We start from the raw sequence: 26,198 nt of genomic DNA, 5'->3' as shown, positions 1-26,198 counted from the left end.
GCACAGTGTTTTCAACAAAAGGGCTCATTTATGTCTGCAAATGTAGTGAGCAATGTGCAATTCTGAGCGCAACTGCCATGTTTTTTTTCCCACAATGTACATATTTTTCCACAGTTGACAATAGCTGTAGCAGGGCTTGATTTGGAACAGAAGGCAGGAATGGCTGAGTAGTGCTGATTGCAACTACACGTAAGTACAAGGAGTGCATTCAGATGCAAGTACCTCACGGTGGGGAAAAGGGAAAGTTGCCCACTGCGCTTGTGTACCTAAATGAGCCCTAATAAAGCAAAACATAGGGCTAGTAACCAATCACATAGGCAGGATAAAAAACAGGAAACACCTGACACTGGACTGGATACCTTTTTCATTAGTATGCACAAGCGAGCAGCAAATGTCACAAATATGTGTATTTATATATAAAAATATAGTTAGACTTGGGTTGTTCCCCTGTCATAAGACAGCACGAGAACATGATAACGAAAACATCTTGGGATCCAGGCAGAAAGTAAATCTTACCATCAGCCATATTGGTGTCACAAAAGGTTTATTTCCTATGTGAGTGACTGGCCTCTTAGGAGGGATTCTATTTTAGTTTGTAGAGTGTTTCAGAACACAATAGACTTATTGCTTATTAAAGCCTAACTTATAGATAGATTTAGTCTATTTGTAGGTTTTTATGAAACAAAGGCTAAAAGGTTGTTGCTTGTGAGCATTAACAAAAGGAAACTTTCACCCAAAAGAAATACAAATGCAATATCCCAATTAAGAAAGCTTTATTAAAAATAGCTAACATTGGCTGGGCTTTTATCAAACACTAACTGCTAATTAGTTAGAAATACAATTAATATATCCCATGGCACACAATATTTTGGAAAGATGACACACTCCATCTCTTGGAAGCCTATGGCAAAGGTTTGGAAATGCTTCACTGCATTAAGTCCACTGAAATGCTAGAAAGGAACTGTTGCTCTACAGGGCACTTCAATTTAAAATTGCTTCCATGACCCAAAGTGAAAACTTTTAAGTTCTAATTTAAGGAAATGGGATAAGAAAAATGTGCTTTGCTCACTTCACTTCCAAAATAGCTCCTGCCCCCTAGTATACATCACTCCTTGCTCTTATGTAAAGCAAGTGGCCATTTACAGATATGTCCTTACATATACGCAATTAAGATACTATTACCACAAAGCACTGTTGCCCCATGAGCCACACAAACACAGAAAGGGACAGGCAAATCCATTGAGGATCTCTGTCCAAATGAAAGAAAATTTAGTCCTAAGCAATTTTCCACTATACCATACTTTAAGCTTCAAAAAGAGCTTTGTATAAATCCTTCACTTCAACTCTCGGGCTCCTAATGAACATAAATCTCAGTGATGAAAAGGCCCACTTAGAAAATACCATCCTAAGCAATAAATTAAGGTTAAGAAATCACACATTTATTCATGAAGAATGAGATTTTTTTTACAGATACCTATGTAATTTCTATGACAACCATACACTACTAATGGAGAATATCAGACAATTACTTCTCTCTAAGCAGATGACTATTGTGAAATGAGCTATACAGGTGCACACAACCTTGCAAAGAGAAGCTCAGTTTTCCATAATGTGCATACTTGCTTTTTTTCTGCTCTCAATAGAGTAATGGAGTATGCACCTCATATAACTCATAATCAGAGGTATATTTGAGAAAATTGCTATATATTATATTTAAAATAGTCACATAATAAGTGCAACTCACTTTTAGTGATTCATCATGCAACATATTCTGTGAGACAAAGCAAGCCACAAAGTATAGCTACATGATTCCATTTGCTAAGTCCCCATGGCTTGAATAACAGTGTTTGTAATGATGTGCTTCATTTTAGAGTGGTAGTTACATTCATTTATAACATAGCATGCTCTGGTAAGGTCCCTTGTACAGGTAAGAGAGCAAATACACATTTATCCATGCTGACTCTATATTGGTTATTAGTTGTAGGTTATTAGTTGTAGTTTAGTAGTTGGCCAGGGAAGTTACCATGTGCTTTTTTTCTCCTAATACTGAGAAGACAGTGTGAGGACAATTTCTGTAATAGCTTGCTCACTAGTGGTTAGGCTTAGGAATGGGAGATTCCTAGCACAAGGAATCACTCTGAGCATTGGTATAGCACTGGGGAGCTTATGAAAATTTTGTGAAATCGCAAAAAAATTGCAAAACATGGCTACTGCATGATTTTTGTTGCAACAAATTGAATCAGTGGCTGCCGAAGAAATTTGTTCATCATTATTGGGGACAAGTGCACTCATAAATGAATACTACCTCTGGGGTGTTGCAAATACTATTACTGTGTAAAAAAAACATCCAAGGGATGAAATTATTAAAACTAACAGTACATTCTGAACAGTACCACCTAAGAGATTGTGTAACATCCACAAAAAAAGCTTATTTGTTTCAAGAACCCCTGGTGCCCAAGAAATCAGTATATGTGATTCAGTGAAGTTAAAGGAAAAATGCTACTATAGTTGATATAAATAAATTGTTGTTTAGCCACAGGGGCAGCCATTCAGTCTACAAAAGGAGAAAAGGCACATGTTACATAGCAGAGATAAACTCTGAAGAATACAAAGGGTTTAGATTTCTGTGTAAGAACTAAACCCATTGTATTCTACAGAGCATATTCCCTCTTTGCTATTTAACTTTTGCCATTTAGCTGTATGTTGGACTAAATGGCTACCCCCATGGCTACACAGAAACTTATTCATATAAATTATAGAAGTGTTTCTGAAGCAAACATATCAGTTTTACCAGTGCAGGGCAACAGCACATTATACTTACTATAAAACACTTTAATAATGTGGTGTTACTGTTAATTAAACACTTCCTCCACCAACTGCAACCCACCTGAGATAGAAAGTCCCATGTAACGTGCTCTACCGGTAACTTGGCCTTGTTAGACAAGTCCAAGGTAATCCATCTGAAGGTTATACAGAGTGGAGGTACTATAGATACTAAATGGTGTTACACGCATATTGGTATACTTTGCTATTAAGACTAAAAGGGGACCTGTCACCCAGACATAAAAAGATGTATAATAAAAGCCCTTTTCAAATTAAACATTAAATTAAATCCAAATAATTTTTTAATTACATTTAATTAATTTAAACTCATTTGAAAATCTCAGCTCTCAATCATATATTTCCTTTCCTGCCTCTATGCCTTTAAGGCACAGCAATCACTTTCACTTACATTTCTGCACTTCCTAGATGTTACTGCCATTCTCACTGTCTAAAATGGCATAGCCTGTGCATTGGCATCATGTTCTCCTTTCTGGTACATAAATTACATTTTGGAATAATGCAATGCTTGTTTTAAAAATACTTTCTGCAAAATAGTGACTGAATAGAAAAATAAGTAATAAAAAGTAACAATAACAATAAAACCGTAGCCTCACAGAGCAATCGTTTTTAGCTGCTGCGGTCAGTGACCCCCATTTGAAAGCTGCAAAGAATTACAAGAAGGCAAATTATAAAATAAACTATAAATATAAATAATAAAGACCAATTGAAAAGTTGCATAGAATTGGCCATTCTTTAACATACTAAAAGTTAACTTAAAGGAATAGTCCGGCGTAAAAATTAAACATGAAAAATGGATAGCCTGCACAAAATAAAAAATATTGGCAATATAATTAGTTAGACAAATATGTATCTATAAAGGCTGGAGTGGACAGCTGTCTAACATAATGGCCAGAACTCTACTTCTGCTTCCAGCTCTCTAACCTCTAAGTTAGTGAGTGACTTTAGGGGGGCCACATGGGACATAACTAGTGATGAGCGAATCTGTTCCGTTTCGCTTCGCCGAAAAATTCGCGAATCTTTCAAAAGATCCGTGAAACGGCGAAAAATTCACGAAACGGCGAAAATGTTGTGCGACAAAAAAAATTGATGCACGCGGCTATTATTTTGTCGCGCGGCTATTGTTTTGTCGCCCGCGGCTATTGTTTTGTCGCACGGCTATTGTTTCGTTGCACGCGGCTATTGTTTCGTCGCCCGCGACTATTGTTTTGTCGCACGGCTAGTGTTTCGTCGCACGCGGCTATTATTTTCGCGCGGCTATTGTTTCGTCGCCCGCGGCTATTGTTTCGTCGCCCGCGGCTATTGTTTTGTCGCACGGCTATTGTTTCGTCGCACGCGGCTATTATTTTGTCGCGCGGCTATTGTTTCGTCGCCCGCGACTATTGTTTTGTCGCACGGCTATTGTTTCGTCACACGCGGCTATTATTTTGTCGCCCGCGACTATTCTTTTTTGACGCCGGCGACAATTTTTGGACGTGCGGCGAATTTTTCCGCTGCGAAATTTTTCATCCGTTTCGCGAAACAATCCGCCAATGGCGAAACGCGGAATCCATGCCTGGCGAAACTTTTCGCCCATCACTAGACATAACTAATCAGTTAGTTTGTGAGCACGCAGGTCAGATTTAAATACAAACTAACTGAACAGTTATGTCCCATGTGGCAACCCTCTCAAGTCACTGACGCGGCGGGACGATTTCGGGAAATCGCCGAAAAAGCCTCGTTTGCGCGAAATCGCGCCGCCGCGTCTGCCATCCCGCCGGCGACTTACATGTTCGCCGGTGGGATGGCAGGGGGAAGGCAACTCGGGGAGATTAGTCGCCCGCGAGCAGGGAGTTTTGCCGCGGGCGACTAATTTCCCCGTGTACCAGAGCCCTAAGACATCTGCCTGCTCCAGCCCTTATAGATTACTTTTTCGAAAACTATATCGAAAACATTTTTATTTTGCACAGTCTATCCATTTTACCTTCCCTGACCCTCTCTATTAAAAGATTACTCCTTATAAGTACATACCTGCCTATTCCCCACCCATGCTGCTCATTCCATGCCCATTCCCCATCCACTTCACCCATTTCCCCACCCTGTGAATTCATTGCCTTGCTCCATGTTAAGCCTCTGCCTACTCCTTCCCAACCCAAAGGCCAGTATTACAAGAAAAAAAAAGTGGCAACCCACATCCACTCCTGAGGAGACAACCCCATGCTGCCACACTGTCTAGATGCCCAGATCCCAGCTTTGAAACTTACCTGCCCTGTATGACAGAAAGTGCAACTTCTTCTATGCATAGCTATTTGCCACCAGTGCAAGAGGAGAATATGAATATCTTCAGGTTTACTTTACTGAATATATTGAAATGTTAGTAATAATGCTTAGCAAGTAAATAACTCACATGTAGGGGCAGATATATCAAAACGTGAGTTTAGAGCTTAATAGATTAAAACTCACATTCTGTAAATTCCTCTGGGATTTTTAGAAGCATAAAATGGTGAACTTTAATTGTCACCCATTAATAAATGTGCTTCTAAAAATCCCATAGGAAAGAATAGAATGTGTGTAAGTTTTTATGTATTAAGTGCTAATCTCACATTTTTATAAATCTCTCCCTTAATCTATAGTTTGTCTTTAATAACATATTTTTTGAGTATCTCTGACTAATAAAAGGTAATGGAACTGAATCTTTTCTTATAACACACTGAAGCTGCGTTTGCAATTACATACGTATAACAGGTTGCTATGGCAGTAAATCTCTGACGCATAGCTCAGTTCCATCTATTTTTTATATTTTAGTGATGTTACTGCAATATAATTAGCTATAGTAAAAATGGAATGATTTATCAATGTGTCTTCTTCCTCCAGTACTGACAGCCTCGTGCTCAGTGTGCTGTGAGCAGCTGTTGAGAAGCTAAGCTTTGGGGTCTTCACAGATTTTCAAGCAGAGGTACAGGGCTGCTTTTTAAAATCTGATGCTAATTGCACTGGTTTCTGAGTAAACAAAAAATACACTAATGCATTCCGGACTACAAAAAAACCCTACTTTATTAAAGTCATCTCTAGTCAACATTTTTAACACCACAGAGGGGTGTCTTCCTCAGGACAGCAGCAAGGGAAACGGAGCAGATCCCTTATCTGATTTGCACCGGGCATTACCTAAATAAAGGAGTGCAGGCCAACCCATACTATTGCACTGCCATGTAGTAATCATATGTATTAATTACTAATCAGCCTTATATTGTGACATTTATTTTCTGTATATACAGTATATTGTGAGTGAGTCCCTAACCTCAGTAACTGACAGCTGCACAGAGCATGTGCAGGGAATCAACCGAAAATAAGATGGGGAGCTACTGGGGGCATCTTTGGGGGCACAGATCTTCCCTACTAATGGGCTATGGTTGCCTGGGGCTGGTACAGAAGCCCAAAACGTAATGTACAACATTTCTACCCTACTTCTTTAGCTAGGCCTTAGTTCTCCTTTAAGGTAAGATATCAAGAGTCAAAGGACAAAGGTCATTCTCTGTGGTTTAGATAAATTAATTTGCAAATTTTTGAAAAATGTTTTTAACAGTAAGTTAAATGATCTTTACATGATCATTTAACTCCTCTGTGACTTCTTATCTTTAATTTTTGGAAATTATACAAACTGTAAGTGCTGTTGCTTCCCCTTTGGTGGCACAACGACAGCACTGTATTGATATGCTAAAAATGTTTATTTAGCTAATCTTGCTTCAAGGTTCCTAGAAGGTTCTTCTATACAATGTACAGTATGCTTCTGTATATAATTCCTTATAAATTGAATGGTTTCTAATGAGCATACAGAGTTACTTCCGCATCCAAGTTTAGATTATTTCTGTCAGTTTTAATGCATCTGTCAACAATGCTGAATCATTCCTCTTAGCTTACAGAGTCAAGTATTGTTTTCTTGGCCCAGATACAGGCAAACAAAAAGCACCCTGGAGGATGCAGCACATGGCAAACTGACCTAATATGAACTCACAGCTGCAGAGAAAGGTTTTTGTAAGCGACTGTAGATAATGGCAGCGCCTACAATATACTGAAATATGTTCATTATATCTTTTTCTTCACTCCTAACTGTTAAAATGTAACCAGAACAGGTCTGGGCTAACATCCAAAACATAAAGCCCTGCTGTGTTGTATCTGCCAACCTGCATGGTAGTGTTATTGGTTTCATTGCTATACACATTCAGACAATGCCATGTCCAGTAGAGTTTACAATCTAAAGGTGCCCATACACGGCCCGTGTATGGGCACTAACAACGGGTCTGAAATCAACCAGATCTCGATCGGGCAGGTTTGATTTTTCGTCTGATCAGGGACAGCATCCACTCGTTGATGCGGTCCCTGAGTCAACGAGTGCCTATACCCATTGTTTTAATTTGATCAGTTGGCCTCAAGGCCAAATGACCAAATTATTCCAATATAGCCCACCTGTAGGTGGGGATATCGGGAGAAGATCCGCTCACTTGGCAACCTCACCTTTCCATGTATGGCCACCTTTAGTTTAGTAAATGAGAGATTAAGGTGTTTTCTATGCTTTTTATAAACTTTATCCCTTAATTTGAAATTAGTTCCGTTCATATATAATTACAAAAAGTAATCTTTCTATTTACCAGCTTTAAAAACAAATTAAATGACAGCTCTATTTATCTCTACTACTCCTTGCCCTGGGGACATCAACCTTCGTTTTGTTCTCTTACCTATATATATATATATATATATATATATATATATATATATATATATATATATATATATCTGTAGCTGCCAGCATACCTGTACTGTTCTCATTAATTAGAGAATTGTAAAACAGCTGTTAAAGTTGATACAATTGTTGCAAATTTTGCATAGCTGGTGCTGCTGAGAAATGTATTAACTAATGAAGCTAACAATTTTATTTGTCAAAAATAAAAATAGAAAGCAATTGAAAAAATCTATCTTTGTATTATCTGAAAATAACCGAACTGAAAACATGTTTGAAGGTGAATAACCCCTGTAATCTATTTCACCTTTTTTTTTAATTCTGATCTTAACATTTTTGTGGATACTTAAATGTTTTCCTTGACTCAGCATTATTTTCCTGCAATCTCACTATTCTCACTCTGCTAACCTCATTCACATTCATTCAGCATCTTTACATAACATAATGTATAAAATTACTGGAGAAAATCATCTAATGGGAACTGTGGCTTCCTCCACAATAAATCATGTTGTCACCCTATCATTTCACCAATTACACCTATAGATCATTGATTCATTGTCCCATAATCATTCAACCTACTCCATCATGTACTGTCATAAATGAGTACCTCAAAGGCAAGATGGTTTCTATTCACAAGAGCTAACGATTTATTTTTTATCTTCTCTTGCCTAACCTGTCTTTTCCTATGTGTTTATTATATTCATGTTACCATTGCCTTCCTGTTTGTTCTACCCCTATTCCTGAAACCTACATTTTGACTTTTCTTCTGTTTAGTATTTTTATTACTTATTTCTTTACATGCATAGGTTGTACTAATCCCTAAAATGCTAAACTGGATCTATTTTGCTTGTTTAGCTTCCAGTGTTTCCCTACCCTTGTACTTTTTAACTAAGTACCTCAGCTGCTACAACCTTCCACACTGATCTGATTATGTTCAGTTCACGTAAGTAAAATGTGTGTTTAGATGGTGTTTAAAATTGATAATGGCCTTAAACCACCAAGGTGCTTACCATGGCAGTTAAAACACCCAACCCTGCCTGAGACCACTTCCTATTGAAAAGAAGGGAAACGACATGCTCAGGCACAGATACTGATGGTAATAAGGCACTGCCCGCTTCAGCACAGTGTTATACTTTTTACTGACAGAATCTGTCATAGAAGGGACCTGCAATTTTTCACTAAACTATTTACATATTATAATGAGTGGAAGTTTAAAGTAAATCATAATGCTGCATTCAATATAATAAATAACAATAATATATTTCATTTGTATCTGTGTTTGTCTCATCATTGAACTATTTGTCTAAAAAACTTTTTCATGATGCAAGTATAACTGACATAGAAACAATTTTAAAGAAACTATTTTGGGGGCCAGTTTTCCGTTACGCACAATAACCTAAAGTTTGCATGTCCATAATAAAGCTGTTTGGCATAAAGTTACTGTGAGTATAGTATTTTATTTTGTTCTCTATGTTTAAATGTGGAAATGCCAGCAATCTTATAATTAAATCAGACTGTGATAACACTGATCATACATAAATGTGGGCGAGCATTTGTTTTTCTCCAGCCCACAGACTTTTTCCCCATAGTTACACAGTGGGTAGTGACTGTCTTGCACAGTCAGAACTTGCAATTTACAATGCTTCATTCTTGAATTTTCACTTCAGTATCTTTAAATAGAGCTATTTCCTGGCATCCATATATGCCTCATAAAGAAAGTGTTATAGCTCATTCTTCTAAATTCTCATTATTTCCTTTTTTACAAAGAAAACAAGCATTTCAACCTAATCACCGCTCTTCCTAAATCATTTATCATTCTTTCATTATCCTGTGTAATCTACTTTGTAGCAGTTTGTTAGAGATGGAGTCCAACGAAAAGACTATAAATGAGATGAAATGAATTTAAAGAGATTTTTATGCATTAAAAAAGTACTGGAAAAATTATTTACTATTAAACTGATGAAACCTTGTATGGTGGTGAGTTAGTATGCTGCAAATCTGCAAGAATGGCTTAAAGCAAATGTATAACATTTTCCACTACACAGGATTTTTGGACAAATATAGGTTGGCCCTCTTAGAGGGACCTTACACAGGAAAGCTACCAACATGAAGGGTTCAAATCGGCAGCTTAAATCTACCAATGTAGGGCCACCTCATGATTCTGCTTAGAACCACATGGTGCTTGGCGGTTGTCTGGACTCAAGGAAAGGTGCTACTTGCATCCCCACATAATTGTGCTTGGCACCACTAAGGGGCCCATGTTTTAACAAGCTCCAATGCCACCTAGTACATTGTTGGGTGATGTACTGCTGACACATATGGACATGTATGTATGTACACTTTTATTTATATAGTAATACTGATGTATGCAGCACTGTACAGCAGAACAATAAATAAACAAGTAGGTTGTCATTACAATAATAGATAAATACAGAGTACAATAATAAGTACAAATAAATAAAAAGTACACACATTAAAAATTCCACATATGCACAAATGAGACAAGTATAGAGTATTACATTAACTCAATGTTAACTACAATATGGTGCTGGTTATTGGGGCTGTTTTACTTTCACAAAAGGGATGTTATTAACATACAAAATATGGCCGAACGTATCCTGCCACTCCATCTAAAATAAATGTCCTCACTGCCAAGTTCCAAACTAGGTGAACTTATGTGCTTTCTACTTTGTGGCAACAGTTTAAAGAAGGTCCTTTTACACCCCTCTCCCTATTACAGTAAATAGAACAATGCAACATCTTATTTTTGACACATTAGCTGGGAAAAGAAGGTACACTCCACATTATATGAAAAGAGGAAAAATAAAAGTAAAAGTAAAAAAAAACTGATAAAATGAAAAAATAAATGCTTAGGAAAGGGTATACAAATGATGTGTAGATTAATTGCAAAGATTCTGAATATAGCACCACCTGCTGTACTGTTTCCAGAATAACACTAATTTATATAGGGCCTATACTTTAGTATTGAACAGAGCTGCATTAAAATAAATAAGGGCCCCTGTTTTAAAAATATACAGTAAACATATTAGAAATTACATTTGTTTTTCACAACCTGTATAAAAGCACTTGACCTAAGAACGCATGCCTTTACAGGTTTTTCCAAATATCTTTATATTTTAAAATAGGGGGTACATTATACCTCTATATAACACAAAACATGAAGAAATAATCTGTAAAATATATATATATAAATGGTGCTAAGTGATGTTACTTTCATAAGGGACAGTATACCCCCTTCTAAACATGATTTTAATGAATACGGCTTATGCTGGACATACTTTTTACCAATTGTTTTCATAGCAAAAAATCTATGGTTTTTTTATTGCTTAAGAAATACTGTCATGGGAAAACATGTTCTTTTTGAAACGCATCAGTTAAAAGAGCTTCCTCAGCAGAACCCTGCATTGAAATCCATTTTTCAAAACACTAACAGATTTTTTTATATTTATTTCTTAAATTTTGCATGGGGCTGGAATATTTTCATTTCCCAGGGTCTTTCAGCCATGTTACCTGTGCTCTGATAAAGTCACACATTACTGCTGCGCTTCAAATTGGAGTGATATCACATCCTCCCTTCCAGCATAGCAGCTCCCAGAAAATCAGAATAGAACTCAATAGTAAGCAAGCCAAGTCTGGCGTGGGACTCCACTAGTTACATGGGAGTAGGAGAAACAATAGGTTACCTCTGATTGGCTAGGATCCCCAGTGCAGGGTTCGGAGCCAAAACCAGTGGGGCTGCCAGCAGAGGTTATAAAAGAACCCAGCTGCAGCAACCAGTCATATCCAGAGAGAGGCAGCAAGGAGAGTGAAGGAGATGCCTTGTAATCTGAATTGTAAAAAGGGATGCACATGCTCTGCTTGATAGAAGCATTGAGCTCCAGCCGTATAAAGAGAGAGAGTTCAGCTTAGCTGCCGTTGGATGCCTTTATCACTGTGCCCCCAGTGAGTGATCCATCTGAGGGAAGGTATTGTAATGCTCCAGTTTTGGTCCCCTGTGTAAGGACAGGTGTTGATTGTGTGCCTACTACATGGGAACTACTACCTTATCCAAAGAGAGGTACTTTGGGGCAGGTAACACTACTTGGGGAACAAACATATTGTTGAGGAAGGGACATATTGACAGGGACTGAACTGAGCAATTGCTTTGTCCATCCAGAGGGGCGTGTGGGGCTGCAGCACCTTGAGACTGCCAGGGGTTAAAGACCACACAGGTTCCCCAGGGCAAGATTTCTGTTATAGTAAATACTGTTCATGCTTCATTTAGCCTTATATAAGGTGGAGGCACTGCGCTATAATTCCCAGTTGCCCTGTATCTTTCAAATAAGCAAAAAGGTTTGCAAAGAAAAGAGTGTGATCCCATTCTATGGGAGTTTGTTAAAAAAAAAGGCTTACATGGGAAAATTAAACTAAAGGTCCCCATACACGTGAAGATCCGCTCACTTGGCGAGATCACCAAGCGAGTGGATCTTTACCTGATATCCCCACCTATGGGGTGGGTGATATAGGGGAACGTGTAGGCTAATTTGATCGTTTTATCGAATTATATTGGCAGCAATGGGGCAGTCGGTCCGGGGACGGCATCAACAAGCCGATGCGGTCCCTGATCCGACTAGATTTTTAAACCTGCCCGATCGAGATCTGGCTGATTTCATGCCAGATCGGTAATGCCCATACACGGGCCGATTAGCTGCTGAATTGGTGTAAGGGACCAATATCGGCAGCTAGAATCGGCCGGTGTACGGGGACCTTTAGCCATATACTGATGTCACTATAGCACTTAAAATCACTGGGGGGTGCCAAATATTAGGCACAGGCTGGTGCTCCTGTTTGGAGAAATCTGCACCAGCCTGGAGTAGCTGTGATTACAATTACTGGGGAGGAAGAGGTGCCTAACACTTCGCACCTCCAGTGATTTTTATCTTTCCTCCTTCTTTAATGCTGGGCATCACTATGCAATTTTGCCATGTTTTTCACTGCACCGTTTCATGCTCTATAACCAATCCAAGCATTCAGTACTACATTTGACACTGTCACCTCACGCTGCCTACACACTACCCTGACACATTAATGTAAACAGCAAAAGTATCAGTTTGCACTGCAGCTCCCCCTAAGCAGTCTTACCTACAGCCCGTTATACACCTCACAACAATACGTGCCCTTTCACTACCCTGATATCGCCATGTGCAGCTCCGCCCACTCCTACTGATCACATGACTGCGGCTTCTCTCTTCCTGTCACCCCCTCAAATCTAACATGTAAGGAGTGGAGAAGGAACCGGAAGAGCTGCAGAGAGTTGCTGAAGTTGCTGCCCAGTCCTGGCCCTGACACGCGTGAAAAAGACGAGACGAAGAATTTATTATTCTCATCAGACCCAGCAGGTGAGACAGCTGGCTGTATGAAAAGGCCTCGTAAGTATTATTAACATAGGGGTACTCGAAGTTTTACCCACCCACCCCGAGAAGTCAGAAAGAGCCTCTGTCAGAAGAAGAGCACTAATATTTAAATGCTGAAGATTCTGTCTATATTACTGTATAAGGCACAGACCTACATAACCGATACCCCTGTTTCCCTACTAAATCTTAGCCTGATTTACAAAGGTGCAAGGCTGTTTAACACAAGGCAGTAGTATTTTGTTAATAACATTATTTTTCCAATTTGCTTTTCCTTTCTTCAAAGGGTGTCTAAACTTTTAACATCCAGTGGGACTCTGAGTTTATACATTTTCTGCACAGCCTCTACTGGAAGGAAGGATAAAAGGGCTTTTTCTTTAATATCATTGATTTGCTAAGATATAAACTATACAAACCCAACTCTCCTGCCTGTGCTCAAGGATTACCTACAGATGAATGCATATACCATAGAAGTGTGCACAAATGTTTAACTGAATGTAACATTTTACATTTTCCTAATTATCTGTTAATAAATGTTGATAATTGTTTTGTCTATAATAAGATCCCACAGAAGCGAAAGGTTACAAAGCAACCCTGGTTACCTCTACTACACCCAGCTTACGTATCTCCAGAAGATTCATCTCAGAGACTGTTCATTACCACACCCAGCTTACGTATCTTCAGAGGATTCATCTCAGAGACTGTTCATTTTGAGGTGCATCTCATCTAAACCTGACCTGACACTGAGCCTTGCAGCAGTGGATCAGACTGAAATTCTCTGACTGTGCAAAACAAAAAAAAAACCAAATCTGCAGTGGTTTACTGGACAATCTAACCATACCAGTGCCATGACACGCCTGTTATTTTTATGCTTGGGACTGATACTGTGCTCCTCAGAAGTGCTGGCGAAAAAAGGGGATGTGATAGACATTACAGACAGCAACTGGAATGAAGTCTTGGAGGGGGAGTGGATGATCAAATTGTAAGTGTGCAAACTGTGTAATCTGCATGATGTGGGTCAGCATCTGCCAGAGTTTGGGTGTTTTAGCTGTTGTTACACCATAGTCTGCGGTCAATAGATAGATTGGGACACAGGTATCCGCATAATAAGAGGGTGTCCCAGCTCACTCATTATGCCCATGCATATGACATAACATTGTTCAGGGCTTCCGAGATTTTTTATGTACTGTGTTAAAATGTTACGATAAAAGTTTTCTGGACAGATCTGACTGTAGCATCTAGGCTCTTCCTCACAGACATTTCTAGTACTCTAGTACTGTGATAATTTGATACTCCTGTAAAATAATATGGCTTAATTTTGATGTAATTCTATAATTCCAGTTTCCGTTGTTAGACAAAGGCAGCACTGGGTGTTATCCAGAGTAAGCATAGGTGGTACTCTTTTATAGATCAGCAACTGAAATCATGACAACATGCAGATAGTTTAGCTTTTATAGGTTACACATAAGATCACGTAGGTACATTTGGGTGAGCTAGCCTCCAGTGTGCCCCTGATCATTTTATTAGTTGCTATGAATCTGGAGGAAGTGTCCTTTATCTTGTCTGGTTTATAGGAAACCACTATAATAAGGTTTGAACACCAGAAAATTACTCCAGTCTAATGGAGAACTTTTTGATATCTTTTTGAATTATGCCCACTCAGCTTTTGCACCCTAGGCAGCTGCCTGTGCCTACTCTGGCCCTACTATTCCAGGTTCTTGTTCAAACCACTGCCTTATTGCTAGGGTACATTGAACCCTAGCAACCAGATAGTGTCTTAAATTCCACAGGAGGATACTAAAGGAAAAGCTAAATTATTTAAATGACAAAATGAAGGCCATTTGAAAATTTTCACAGTATCACTGACTACATCATACTAAAAGTCATTTAATTGGTGCAGTACTCCTTCAGCAAGGGGGGCGTATGTTTACACTGTCTATTTTCAGTTTGTAGCAGAAATGACTTGTTATGCCTTACCAACCCTTGCCATTTTAGGGATGTGACACACAGGGAGATTAGTCGCAGGTGACTAATCTCCCCGAAATGCCATCCCACAGGCTAGAATGTAAATTGCCGGTGGGTTAGCATATGCAGCGCCGCGATTTCCCCGAAATCGCGGAAGTTTCCTCGATTTACATTCTAGGCGGTGGGATGGCATTTCAGGGAGATTAGTCACCCGCGACAAGGGAGATTTGTCACACAGCGACAGTCGCAGGCCTAAGTTAACAATTTTCATTTGAATTTAAGAACTTTTAAAATTTTTGGCATGGCTCTACTTATAATAAATAGCAGTAGTATCCCTTTAAGCAGCATTTCCTTTCCAAATAAGTACCATTACTTATATGCCAGACATATATAGCAATTGATTTGTCTGTTATCCACTTCTATCTTCCATTTAATTTATTTTCATTGTTTTAATTTAATTATAGTTATGCCCCTTGGTGTCCTGCTTGTCATAAACTGCAGCCTGAGTGGAATGAACTTGCAGACTGGGGAGAAGACCTTAATGTGAATATCGCCAAAGTGGATGTTACAGCTCAGCCAGGTAAACCTTCAATAACACTGCATTTTCTTCTCAGAAGTGCCTGAGAATGCATATGCCTATATGTCTATTTTTGCCTGCCCTCACTTAGGGCTATATACCGTTTAATACCGAATACCGGTGTTTTTTTTTAAAACTATATTCATTTTTCAGATAACGCAATACCGGGGTGTCAGGGTACTCACCCGTGCAGGTCGTCCACGGGACATTGCGCACGTGCGTCCAGGTGCGTGTGCGTCAAAGCGCACGTACATGTCAAAGCGTGCACGTCCGTGACGCGCTGACGGCGCCGGTTCTGCGCATGCGTGGGGGGTATTTAAAGCTATCAAACGCCTCCTCCTGTGCTATGTTGTCTGCTGCCTTGCCTGGGAAACTAAGCCTGATTTACCTTACGACTTTCTATTGCCGATCCTTCGCTTGCCTGACTCTGATTTTCAATACTGCAGTAATTATTCTCTAATTTATTAGGAAATGGGGTTAACACCTAATCATGCATGGAAAAAAAAAATACCGTCAAATACAGTGACACCGATATAATTTTGAAAAATACCATGATATAAATTTTTGGTCATACCGCCCAGCTCTACCCTCACTGATTAAGTAGGGAACTGACCGAAATTTGGTTTGAAAGGACCCATGCAACAACCATAGGAATTTATTTGTAGGTGAGGAAAGCAGCAAGGCAGGTACTTATCTAGCTAAAGATACAATGAGACATATGGTAAATAGCTTTAGATTGTATTTCTTTACTAACTGTTACAAATATAAGAGCATTACCTGCAATTAAAATACATTGTGTCCTTAATGCATATTATTTTATTACAAAATGAAATGTCAGTTTGTAACAATCTTGCGCAGTTGTAGAGACATACTTAAAGATTTTATCACTTTTTAGTGTTTTCTTTTGTTTTTGAACACTGACCCTTCATTTTGAGAAATAAATATGCTATTGAATCAAACAAAAAGCCTTCATTCTGCACTTCTGTAGAAATCCATGTATAATATTTGACCCATACTTATCTCGCTGGTTAAGAAGTATAACTATTCAACTCGAATAGCTGCCCTCATGGCTACATAGCAATTTATTTTATAGATTATATTTGAGTTTAATAAACACACAGAGAGTAAAAGAACAACATATTTATATACAAAGAAATACCTTTTTTTGTCTTACTGGTCCTTTAAAAGACAGCTAATAAACACTTTTCACTCTGTGTATAACATGTCTTATTTCATCTAGAAATTTGCTTCTTTGCACTCTTGTCACAAAGTTGGGGCAGATTGTAACCCATAGCATGGCAATTCCAGCTGTAGTGTAACATGCAATTTTAAGCATGTATATATCTGTTGTGTATATTGCGTTTTAGCAGGTTTTTAATGAAATATGGAAATTATATGTTATTATTGCAAGGTAAATAATCAATTTAACTTCTTAGTGCAGACTGCAAATCTTTGAAATCATGTTGCTAATATCTTGTATAAACTTTAAGTACTAGGGGCATCTTGAAGTATGAATCAGCCAAGGGTTCTTCCATCCAAAACTCCACTGCAGCTTAAAAATTCTTAAATATATGCTTCATTGCTGTTCATTTATACTGCTTGTAATGTTTCTAAATGTGTCTTTTGATCAGGGTCAAGTTAAAGGAATACGGTTATGGGAAAACATGTTTTTTTCAAACTCCTCCAGTTACATGGGAGTAGGAGAAATGATAGGTTATCTGAAAGCAGTTCTAATGTGTAATGCTGACTCCTTCTGAAATCTCAGACTCACAATGCACTGAGATGGCTGCCTACACACCAGTATTATGATTATTTACAATTGTTTGCCTTTTACGTCTTGAAAAACTGTACTTTATATACAGTGTCACACTTGCAGTTGTAAATGTGATGATTAGCAACTTCTCTTTTGTTTTTAGGACTGAGCGGCAGATTTATCATTACAGCACTGCCAACAATATACCAGTAAGTACTGCTTTATAGTGGGAGACAATTCAAAGTATTTTTAAAATGATGTTAGATTGCAAACTGTTGTATGGAAAGTGTTCTGTAATGTGCAAATGTCTAAAATTAATTCATCAAAACTTTTCAGAAACTATTAATACAAATTAGTAAGCTTCACGTTTTTTTTGGGAAAACAATGTTCTCAGACCAAACTAGTGACTTTTCTACATATTACACTGCTAAGACCCAAAATTTGTGTAAGTGTGATTGTTAGCTATAACTATACATATTTTTTCTGCATATCTATACTATGGTTTTGTTTTAATTTCCATGCATACATCCTTTATGGTATGGTTACAATGCATTCTTGTGGTGTTTTTTTATTTTTCAAATCAAAATGCCTTAATGCTGGTCCTGAATTTGCTCTCCCTGTTTTATTTCTTTATAGCTGCAAAGATGGAGTTTTCAGAAAGTACCAAGGATCTAGGACACACAAGGATTTTATCAATTTCATCAGTGAGAGGGAATGGGAAGCCATTGAACCTGTATCATCATGGGTTGGCCCAGATTCTTTTCTGTACGTATGACATTTTTTTTTCCTTGTTAGCTGTTTTAATTTTTTTTTAATGCTTAATTTATTCTGAAAGACTTTCCATATTTGAAGGCTGCAGCTGATATGCTAAAAAACATAACCTGGGGCTCGTCTGACCCTTAAATACAACTAGGGGCAGTACTGTGTCTTGTCTGTGTGGCCCCTTCTCATGTGATTGTGCTGGCAGGAAAAAGTACATGAAAGGATCTAGAGAAACCTCTACTACACTTTACCAATAGCAGACCAACAGTTTATCACTCATGCCTCTTTAATATAGTAAAGTCCCTCATTCACATTTCATCCACAAAAAACAAAGGCACAATATTTGGAAAAAACTTATGAGGAGCTCCTCTTCTTTCCGAGAAGAAAAATGCCCCTTACTTGTTTTTAACAAGTCATTGTAGAAACTTGGTTTTAATAGTGACTTAAATTATGTATTTTTCAGGTTATTTAATTTAAAGAACTAATGTAAATTTTACAAATAACTACCAAGATATTGGTTAGCTCTCTGATGAAATGCCAGGTTATATTAAATCAAATTGCCTTTAAAATGTTGCACCCCTATACTGAACTTCTACCAATTCAGGCAATTCAGCCACAACCTTTCCTATTGGAGCCACGAGTAAAAAGGATTTAGAAAAAGCAGGTTTAGGAGCTTCTAACCGTACATGTGCTACTTCACATTTTACTGTAAACTTGCCTCTCTAACCTGATGGTTATTTGTTTGTATAACTTTATTTATAAAGCGCCACAAGGGTACGCAGCACTGTACAATCTTACAAAATACAAAATTACACACAGGGAGGACAAGTGATATAATAAATACAATAAATATATATATTTATATATATGTAAATGCACAGGGAATAAGTGCCATGTGGTATGAGACACAGTAGGAAGGAGGTCCCTGCCCCATAGAGCTTACAATCTAAGTGATTTCCTCTGAATAATGAACTTTAGAAGCCCTGGGAAGGTATCCAGATTATACTCCATCTTGATTATATACACCTCTTAAATACTTTACTAATGCTTTCTTGCTTTCTTTATAGGATGAGTGGCATGTCTGCTTTGTTCCAGCTATCCATGTGGATCAGGGTATGTGGAACACAAGTTATGTTTTTCCTTAGGGTGTGCGAAAGTTAACCATTTTTTATGAAGTCAAATATATGCTGACAGTATTGGGGTGGAGTTAGAAGTGTAATTTTGCATTATTATCTTCTATGTGTGTAGATCTGTAGTTTCCATGCTGAGGGCTGGGTGCTTGAAGCAGTAGCGGGAGAGGGGGAGTTTATCCTCAAGGCTATAGTTTGGGTTAGAATACTGTATACTGCTGAAAGCCCAACTTGAAAGTCAGTTATTGTGAGATTTGGGGTGAATATGAATGTGCAGTCCCAGATATTCTTAAAACTATGACTGAATAACCAAAACACCTATTTTCCTATATCTGTACTCATTTCATTAACTAAGGGGAGACCTGTCCAAAGGTTGGACCTCCAAGTAAGGTGCTCGTTAAAGGCTGGGCCCTCAAGTGGAGCTTGAAGTAAATAAGTTTGACAACCACTGTCATAGAGTAATGTGACCACTAAATTCACTTTCTAGATCCCTTAATTAATTCCCTCTCCTATATGATAACCCTTGCATTATTCTCTTTTCCATAACTATACTACCTTTTCTTTTGTTGCAAGTTCCGCACACCGCTATCCCTCATGTATGTTTTTCATTTTTATTGTCACTACTGTAATCAATATAGCAAACAAAGTAAGTCCATACACTCATGGTTCCTTGTAAACTCAGTCCATTATCCACTGGTGCAAATCCTCCTGATGCACCTGGCCAGGTTCCTATAGTAATGAGCACAAGAAGAAAGTGGGGAAAAAGGCACGCAAAACGAATTGCTGGTGTAAAAAAATACCTCCAACCTGTTTATTGCGGAGTGCACATACAGACGAAACATTTCAAGAGCTACATGCCCTCTTCATCAGTGGAAAAAGTACTTCCACTGATGAAGAGAGCATGTAGCTCTTGAAATGTTTGGTCTGTATGTGCACTCCGCAATAAACAGGTTGGAGGTATTTTTTTACACCAGCAATTCGTTTTTGTGTGCCTTTTTCCTTCTTGTGTTCACTACTGTAATCAACGACTGTACAGAAGTGTGTAAATGTTTGCGTTCAGCATATATAAACAATTTTTTTCAGCAATGCCACAATTATTTTGTTGAAGACCTGGCCATTCCTGTGTGGGGATCCTACATTATATTTGGATTGATGACCCTGTTTTTAGGTCTAATGTTGGGTTTGGTAAGTAAAAAACTATTTAACTGTATTCTGAAGAAGTTTCTGCTGTGTTTTTCTACTTTCATGATTTATATACCTGTCCCCTCTGCTTACATTTGTTCAAAATGACAGGGCATTTTGGTAAAAAATGCCTCACTGCTGTTACCTGTAGCAGCCAGGCAGTCTCCTTGTTTATTCTTTTTGCACAAAACCGATCAATGGCAATGAAATCAAAACCTGATTGTATACTTTAGGTAACTGCAACAGCACAAGCTTACTTCATGTTTGTACGTAACTAAGTATAGTACAGGTATGGGACCTGTTATCCAGAATGCTCGGGATCTGGGATTTTCCAGATAAGGGATCTTTCTGTAATTTGGATCTCCATAAATTAAGTCTGCTAAAAACCATTTAAATATTGAATAAACCCAATAGACTTGTTTTGCCTCCAATAAGGATTAATTGTATCTTAGTTGTGATCAATTACAACGTTCTGTTTTATTATTACAGAGAAAAAGGAAATCATTTTTTAAACCAATTATTTGCTTATAATGGAGTCTATGGGAGATGGCCTTTCCGTAATTTAGAACTTTCTAGATAACGGGTTTCCGCATAAGGGATCCCATTCCTGTAATTGAATTACCTTACTGACTGTTATGTACCTTGGTGATTATAGACATATTATTAACTTACATTTGTGCTGCTTTGCATTTTAAAAATACACTGGGGCTTATTTAGTAACAGGGCTAAATTAGCACTACTGCGGTGACCTATGGCAACCAATCGCATTTTTGCTTTCATTATTGTTCCTGCAGCTGGCTGAACATAGTTAATTAATGAATGTTTGCTATGGGTTAGTTCCCATGTGCAGATTTGCCCAGTGTTGATAAATATGTTCATGTTTACCCATTATGCTTTTTATGGAAGTTAAACAGATATTTGCAAGGGGCTAGGGGCAGTTCATAGTGACTACTTTCTATTATGTATAGTATCATATTTTGTGTAGAGTTGGTACCTTTTCATCACACAGAGTTACTGTGCTTGTTTGTTTCAGATTTTGGTGTTTGTGGCAGACTTCCTTTGTCCATCCAAAAGGCACAGACCCCAAGGATACCAATACCCTAGTAAGTGAAGAGTTTGTAGCCATTTTGAAAGGAGAATTAGAGAATAATTAATACACAGATGATATCACAGATGATAGATAGATCTAAAGACTTGGCACTCCAGTCTACTTTAGGCTGATGCCAGACGTAGCGTAGGGCTGATATTTTCGGCAAGCAGAAAAACACTTGCCAAAAATACAGCCCTACACCTGCTACTTGTGCCTGCACCCGAATGAATGAGATACGCTCTGGTGTTTTCCAAAATACTCATTACATTAGATAACATCCTCCTCTCCAACACCACTTCTAAAGTCTCCAATCTCATTCTTGAAACAGAACTTGCAATTAAGTGTATTTGCATCAGAAGCCTCTAACGGATTGCCCCAGCATACTACACCATAAAACATTACACTGGCCACTACCAAATTATGAAATATTAAGAGGATTGTATTACAAACATTAAATAATCTTAATCTTCTGAAAAATAACCAACTCATACCTTTCTGAAATTGGCCATGCATGCACCGATATTGTTGTGTACAATGTGTGTATGGTGGGGGATGAGAAGACAAATAGCTGTAAATTGAAGATATAAATGGCAGCGCGATTTCAGTGAAATCGCGGAAGTTTCCTCTCAAGGCAGCGTTTGCCATCCCACCGGCAATTTACATTTGCCCTAAAGCTGTCCATACAGCAGCCTTTTGGCCTCTGTATGGGGTCTTCATGAGGACCAGCTTATCAGATATCTGCCTGATTTTCAGCCAGCTATCTTATCAGGCAAGTTTAAAATTTTTGTGTTGATGCATCCTTATCTGACAGGGTCTCTTTAGGGCTCTGGCACACGGGGAGATTAGTCGCCCGCGACAAATCTCCCGTGTCTCAGGCGACTAATCTCCCCGAGTTGCCATAACCTGCCATCCCACGGGCGAAAGAGGAAACTTGCGCAATCTCACTGAAATCGCGCTGCCACGTATGCCATCTCACCGGCGATTTACATTTTCGCCGGTGGGATGGCAATCCAGGGAGATTAGTCGCCAGAGACAAATCTCCCCGTGTGCCAGAGCCCTTAGGCAGGCTATATAATCCAATTGTCAGCCCGATCTGATCCTGTGCTTGTGTGACCAAATCAGGACAAGAACCTCTCACTTTGCTAGCAGATGGCACTGTACGACTAGCTTTACTTTAAACTTCTGTGATAAAAGTAATACAGAAGCCAAAAGTAAGCTCCTTGAGTTCGGCATTTGATTTCTGCCATTATTGTTTCTGTAGAAAACCTGCCCACTGTACCTGCTGATAGGAAGGAACTGGAAGATGAACTAAAGGAAGAAGTGAATGAATTTGAAAATACCAAGCTTGGAGACAAAGAAGCACGTGATGCCCCTCAGGACAAACTAAGGAAACGTACTGCAAAGTCTTGATGCTTATACAGTTTCTACTTATAAGGTGTGTAATGGCAAAGTGTCTAATATCCTTTGGGTCATTTAGAAGTCATTCAGAATTTCATCTGACTATGCATTCTTTGCATGACCCACAGATAAAGAAAATATTGTTTTGATATTGCTTGGCTCACACAGTGTACAACAGTACAATATGTTGTAGCATGCACCCCACCCATAATATCATGGTGGGGTTCATGGTGATCTATTTGAGCCAATATGCTGGTACATTTTGCTCCATTTGAGGATCTCAAGTAAAAGTACCGGTACCTAGTTCAAAGATACTTCATAGGCTTACACCATAATCATTTATACAGGCATTCCATGACCAGAATGTGTTTTTAGGTAGTCTGTTTCCTGGCAATCACTGCTGGAAAATGAAATCAGTATTTATCAGTGGGCCAATACACAATACCGAAGTTGACTCAGTAGCTCACATAAAATATTGTCTGTTCCCCAGCAGCACAAAATGTGGCTAGGAAAGTGTTCTGTTTCCAGCCATAGGCCAAGAGTCCAGAGTGGCCACAACTCCTCTATTTATAGTTGCCTACAGAAGCATCATCTAATCACAGCGAAATTCCAATCCTGCATTTGTACCTTTCTCACCACCTTTCATTCTTAGGTCTGTAGCCTGCAGTCTTGTGTTATTCTAATCATGGACAAGTCATCATGGGAGAAGCCTAGTTTGTCATTGCAGTATGCAGGGCCCCTCACTGAATCCATAGTAAGCGTTAAAGGATTTCACAGCCTTCTCTGCTGCACTTTACAACTGAGGTACAAATGGATTGTCACTTTTCTTACTAGGTCAGAACACATGCCACAGATCCTTGGACCCCATACAGGAACATTTCTTCATGCCATCTTTCAAGAATTCTGCCTCTTCTCCAATTTATTCCAACTCCCTACAATTATTTAGGTATGATATTCTTCTCCTTGTGGTGCATTAATGTGATCTTTCCCTGTTTTCCTGCATGGGATGCCTGATTTCATAAAGGAAATGGGCTTTTCAAAGATTACTGCTACTAACATGTCTTTCCATACGGTTATTGTAACTACAATACCTGTAACACTTTAGGGGCATCATAATGCATTCTAAGTATTTTAAGGCTTTAAAGTATAATAATGGTTTGGTTTAAAATCACATTTCTTTAATACAATTGGCCATAAAATAATTAGTGTCTGAAAAAATTATTGTATCACTAGCAAAACAACCATATACAGCAGAACTATGCAACTCAAATATGACCCACTACACAACTGTCTGATCATCAGTACATTGATTTCCATGTACTAAACCTCCAAGGAAAGAGAACCAAGTTAGTCTGGGGCCTAAGTTGAGTTGCATATTACAGCTCCATATGGGGAGCAAGCAAAGCTACATCATGACTGCATCTTGCAAACTGCTCAAATGTGAATCTAATTTTATTCTGAATAGCTTCATTATAAGACTGTTACCAGCCTTAGTGTTATATGAGAAATGCATTTGTGCCCATTATTTTCAGTACTCTTATGTTTTGGGGTCAGCTGATGGAGGCCATGTAGACAGTTTTCTGTGGGTTTTAGCTAGACTATTGTCCAGGTGTTGGACAGACAAATTACAGTGTATGCACAGACCTTTCTTTTATTATTATTGATGGCACTGTTGACCCAGTAACAACGCAAGCTTGGGTAATATATTTTTTTCCTCTTTTAGTTTTTGGGGTGTAACACTGGTGAAGAGCCACAACATGTATATGGGATGCAGTGTTGAATTTGCAGTGTGCAGTGATTCCATATGGCTGCTTTCATTTAGATTCTGTTTTGGGGGGAGTTAGTTTAAGGTCAGGGAGCACTTTTTGCAAAGCTAAACCACATAGTCTGTGTAAATCAGTTTGTTTGAAAATATATTTTGTATTTTTGTAACATGCTGCAATAAATAAACTTTGTTTTGCTTTATGCTGCTGCTTTGGTGAATTACATTATATTTTAATAAACATAAGCGTTTTGGATTAATGTTATATAAAGTTCTACAACAAAGTTACAGAAAATTATTTAATACACAAACATTTTACATGTAAATTCCCACAATATGGCTGTGAAGACTGCATTCTGGTAATGAGAGACTGATTGGAAGAAATCATACTCATATTGTTAATAGTGACTGTCCAAAGCTGATATAGGATTATGGACCATTTATTACATTACCCCTATAGAATCCAATTTCCTAGGCAATTTGGAGAAACTACTCCTATATAGTTATATATAGTTATCAACAGAAACAATTGAGCAAATGTAGTAATTTTGCATAATTATAAAACAGAAGACAAAAACCCTATATTCGATTTGTATGTAATATACTTGCAGTGTTAATCTGGACCATTAGAGGGCAGCAGAATATTGCAAAAGATACTAAAGTTACTTAGCTACACAGTCTCTGAGGTTATTTTTCAACTAGGGAATAGCATCAAACTTATGCACATTTAGGTTTTTTTTTTTTGGTTGATGTTATTTAGCAGTGAGTGGGGTGGGCAATTTAGCGATGTTTAAAGGTCTCTAGAAAAACAAGACAGGATGACAGAATAGCAGCTATACATGGGCAGTCTGTTTGCATGTTAGATCACACCAGGATCGTACCAATGAGAAAGGGAGTAGGCTTAGAAGCCAAGCAAGGGATTTGCCGTGGACTCCCATTTTGAGAGGTTTATCGAAGCTAGAAAATGTCATGTGAAAGTGCAAGGTGCATATTATTAATCTATTTAACTTTCATTTGCTTCTCATTTCTAAGTTCTCCACTTAAAGACTTTACTTTTAAAACCTACCTATTAAAGGAACAGTAACAAAATGAAAGTGTTTTAAAGTAATTAAAATATAATGTATTATTGCCCTGCACTGGTAAAACTGGCGTGTTGGCTACAGAAATGCTGTTATAGTTTATTTACTGTAAATAAGCTGCTGTGTAGCCTTTGGGTCAGCAAAGGAAGCACTCTCTACAGGTACCCTGGGTAAGCAATTAAAGTCACTTGGGGGTGCCTAACATTTTGTCACCCCCAAGTAACTTAGCCTTTCCTTCTCCTTTAATCTCCCAGTGTCTGATGTTAAGCTCTGTAGGGGAAGGGCCTCTGCCTGAAAAATTGTGTGCATGGTGCTCTATAGCGTTAGGTGTTCCTTATCAGAAAAAACACTTAGTACCTGGTCAATACTTTATTAAATAAACTATACTTTAAAATATAACAAGCATTTAATGCTAAAAGCAGAATCACAAACTATACTTATAAAATAAATCTGCTATTAAGAAAGGCACCCCAAATTCTGCCAAAAACATCATTGTTGCATAAGCAAGGGGAAAATAAGGGTCAAATTGCTTAA

General features: G+C 38.2%; 1 protein-coding gene across 3 annotated transcripts; it reads left to right on the top strand.

Moving 5' to 3' along the window:
- The first annotated feature begins 12,800 nt into the window (after positions 1–12,800).
- tmx1 (thioredoxin-related transmembrane protein 1) lies at positions 12,801–24,789 on the top strand. 3 transcript variants are annotated; one of them, XM_031890475.1, is made up of 10 exons: positions 12,801–12,984; positions 13,529–13,948; positions 15,396–15,511; positions 17,425–17,470; positions 17,898–18,026; positions 19,091–19,136; positions 20,237–20,338; positions 21,369–21,438; positions 22,687–22,860; positions 23,476–23,651. In XM_031890475.1, the coding sequence occupies exons 2-9, from the start codon at positions 13,815–13,817 to the stop codon at positions 22,833–22,835; spliced, it is 792 nt and encodes a 263-aa protein (XP_031746335.1). In that variant the 5' UTR covers positions 12,801–12,984; positions 13,529–13,814; the 3' UTR covers positions 22,836–22,860; positions 23,476–23,651. The 3 variants fall into 3 exon arrangements, with proteins under 3 accessions (XP_031746335.1, XP_031746334.1, NP_001016906.1); XM_031890474.1 differs by lacking the exon at positions 23,476–23,651 and adding an exon at positions 23,658–24,789 and having other exon boundaries at positions 12,802–12,984; NM_001016906.2 differs by lacking the exon at positions 23,476–23,651 and adding an exon at positions 23,658–24,789 and having other exon boundaries at positions 12,873–12,954.
- The last annotated feature ends 1,409 nt before the right edge of the window (positions 24,790–26,198 follow it).

This window comes from Xenopus tropicalis, chromosome 8 (genome assembly GCF_000004195.4).
Source record: "Xenopus tropicalis strain Nigerian chromosome 8, UCB_Xtro_10.0, whole genome shotgun sequence".
NCBI lineage: Eukaryota > Metazoa > Chordata > Amphibia > Anura > Pipidae > Xenopus > Xenopus tropicalis.
The sequence above is the reverse complement of the archived record's forward strand: the minus strand, read 5'-3'. Positions and strand labels throughout refer to the sequence as shown.